Raw genomic sequence first — 1,083 nt, forward strand, 5'->3', positions numbered from 1 at the left:
ATTGTCCCTAGGTGTGAGAGTGTGTGTGCATGGTTGTTTGTCCTGTGTGTCTCTGTGTTGCCCTGCAACACACTGGCAACCTGTCCAGGATGTACCCCACCTCTCGCCCAGAACGTTAGCTGGAGATGGGCACCAGCAACCCCCCCGACCCCACTGAGGGACAAGGGTGAAAGAAAATGGATGGATGGATGTTTTATTTATTGTACTAACCTTGTGATAGTAAAAATCCTTTTAGTTCAAATCACGTCTCGCTGCTGCTCTCTGCTGTTTAATATCTATACTGCACTTCAAAAAAAATCCAAAGAGCTACATCTGCTTTGGTTGTAAAATTGGAACACCTTCCAGTCTCATGCAAAGTAGATGCCATCAGAGATGAGCCCATCTGTGTTGATCAAGGCGTTTTGTATTTTTAAAATATGAAAATAAACATGCTTGGTAATGCAAGYGCAGTATGCAGTGATGTGGAATATATAAGAAAATACAGTTTTATGAAATTTTATGCTGAATTCAGGGAACCTCCAAAAGCATTTGTTTTCTTCATATCCTGCCCTCAGATCCTTTTCTGTACCTTAAACTCTCATAAAGTGGACATGCAGAAACTTCTGGGAGGACAAATTGGACTGGAGGACTTCATCTTTGCTCATGTCAGAGGGGAGACAAAAGAAGTGGAGGTGACAAAGACCGAGGATGCTTTAGGTCTCACTATCACAGACAATGGAGCTGGATATGCTTTTATCAAGGTGAATGAGAGGAARAATAAATAAAAAACTTGTGTTTCCTAATGGCTGTTTGCTAAAGTCATTAGGAAACACTCTGTACTAAAAGGTTGGACTAAAGGTCCAATCTTTCACTATAGTTAAAGTATTTGCAAACAAAGATAGTTATTTTGTTCCCATTTTCTGAATGATGCATATAAAAACTTTCCCTTGGACCTACGAGTGTAACCATTTCTTTTTTTCTCTAGAGAATAAAAGAGGGAAGCACCATTGACCGACTGAAGGCTGTTTGTGTCGGTGACCACATTGAAGCCATTAATGACCAGAGCATCGTAGGATGTCGACACTATGAAGTCGCCAAGATGCT

At 40.9% G+C, this 1,083-nt stretch overlaps 1 protein-coding gene across 1 annotated transcript; it reads left to right on the forward strand.

Annotated features, from left to right (window-relative positions):
• Positions 1-511: 511 nt before the first annotated feature.
• On the forward strand, positions 512-1,078 carry LOC103461208 (PDZ domain-containing protein GIPC3-like; the record flags this gene model as incomplete). Its single annotated transcript, XM_008403530.1, has 2 exons — positions 512-740; positions 965-1,078. Coding segments are annotated over 2 exons (343 nt in total), but the record flags the coding sequence as incomplete, so codon positions are not given.
• Positions 1,079-1,083: the final 5 nt, after the last annotated feature.

The sequence above is a fragment of the Poecilia reticulata genome, unplaced genomic scaffold, assembly GCF_000633615.1.
Source record: "Poecilia reticulata strain Guanapo unplaced genomic scaffold, Guppy_female_1.0+MT scaffold_769, whole genome shotgun sequence".
Classification (NCBI taxonomy): Eukaryota; Metazoa; Chordata; class Actinopteri; order Cyprinodontiformes; family Poeciliidae; genus Poecilia; species Poecilia reticulata.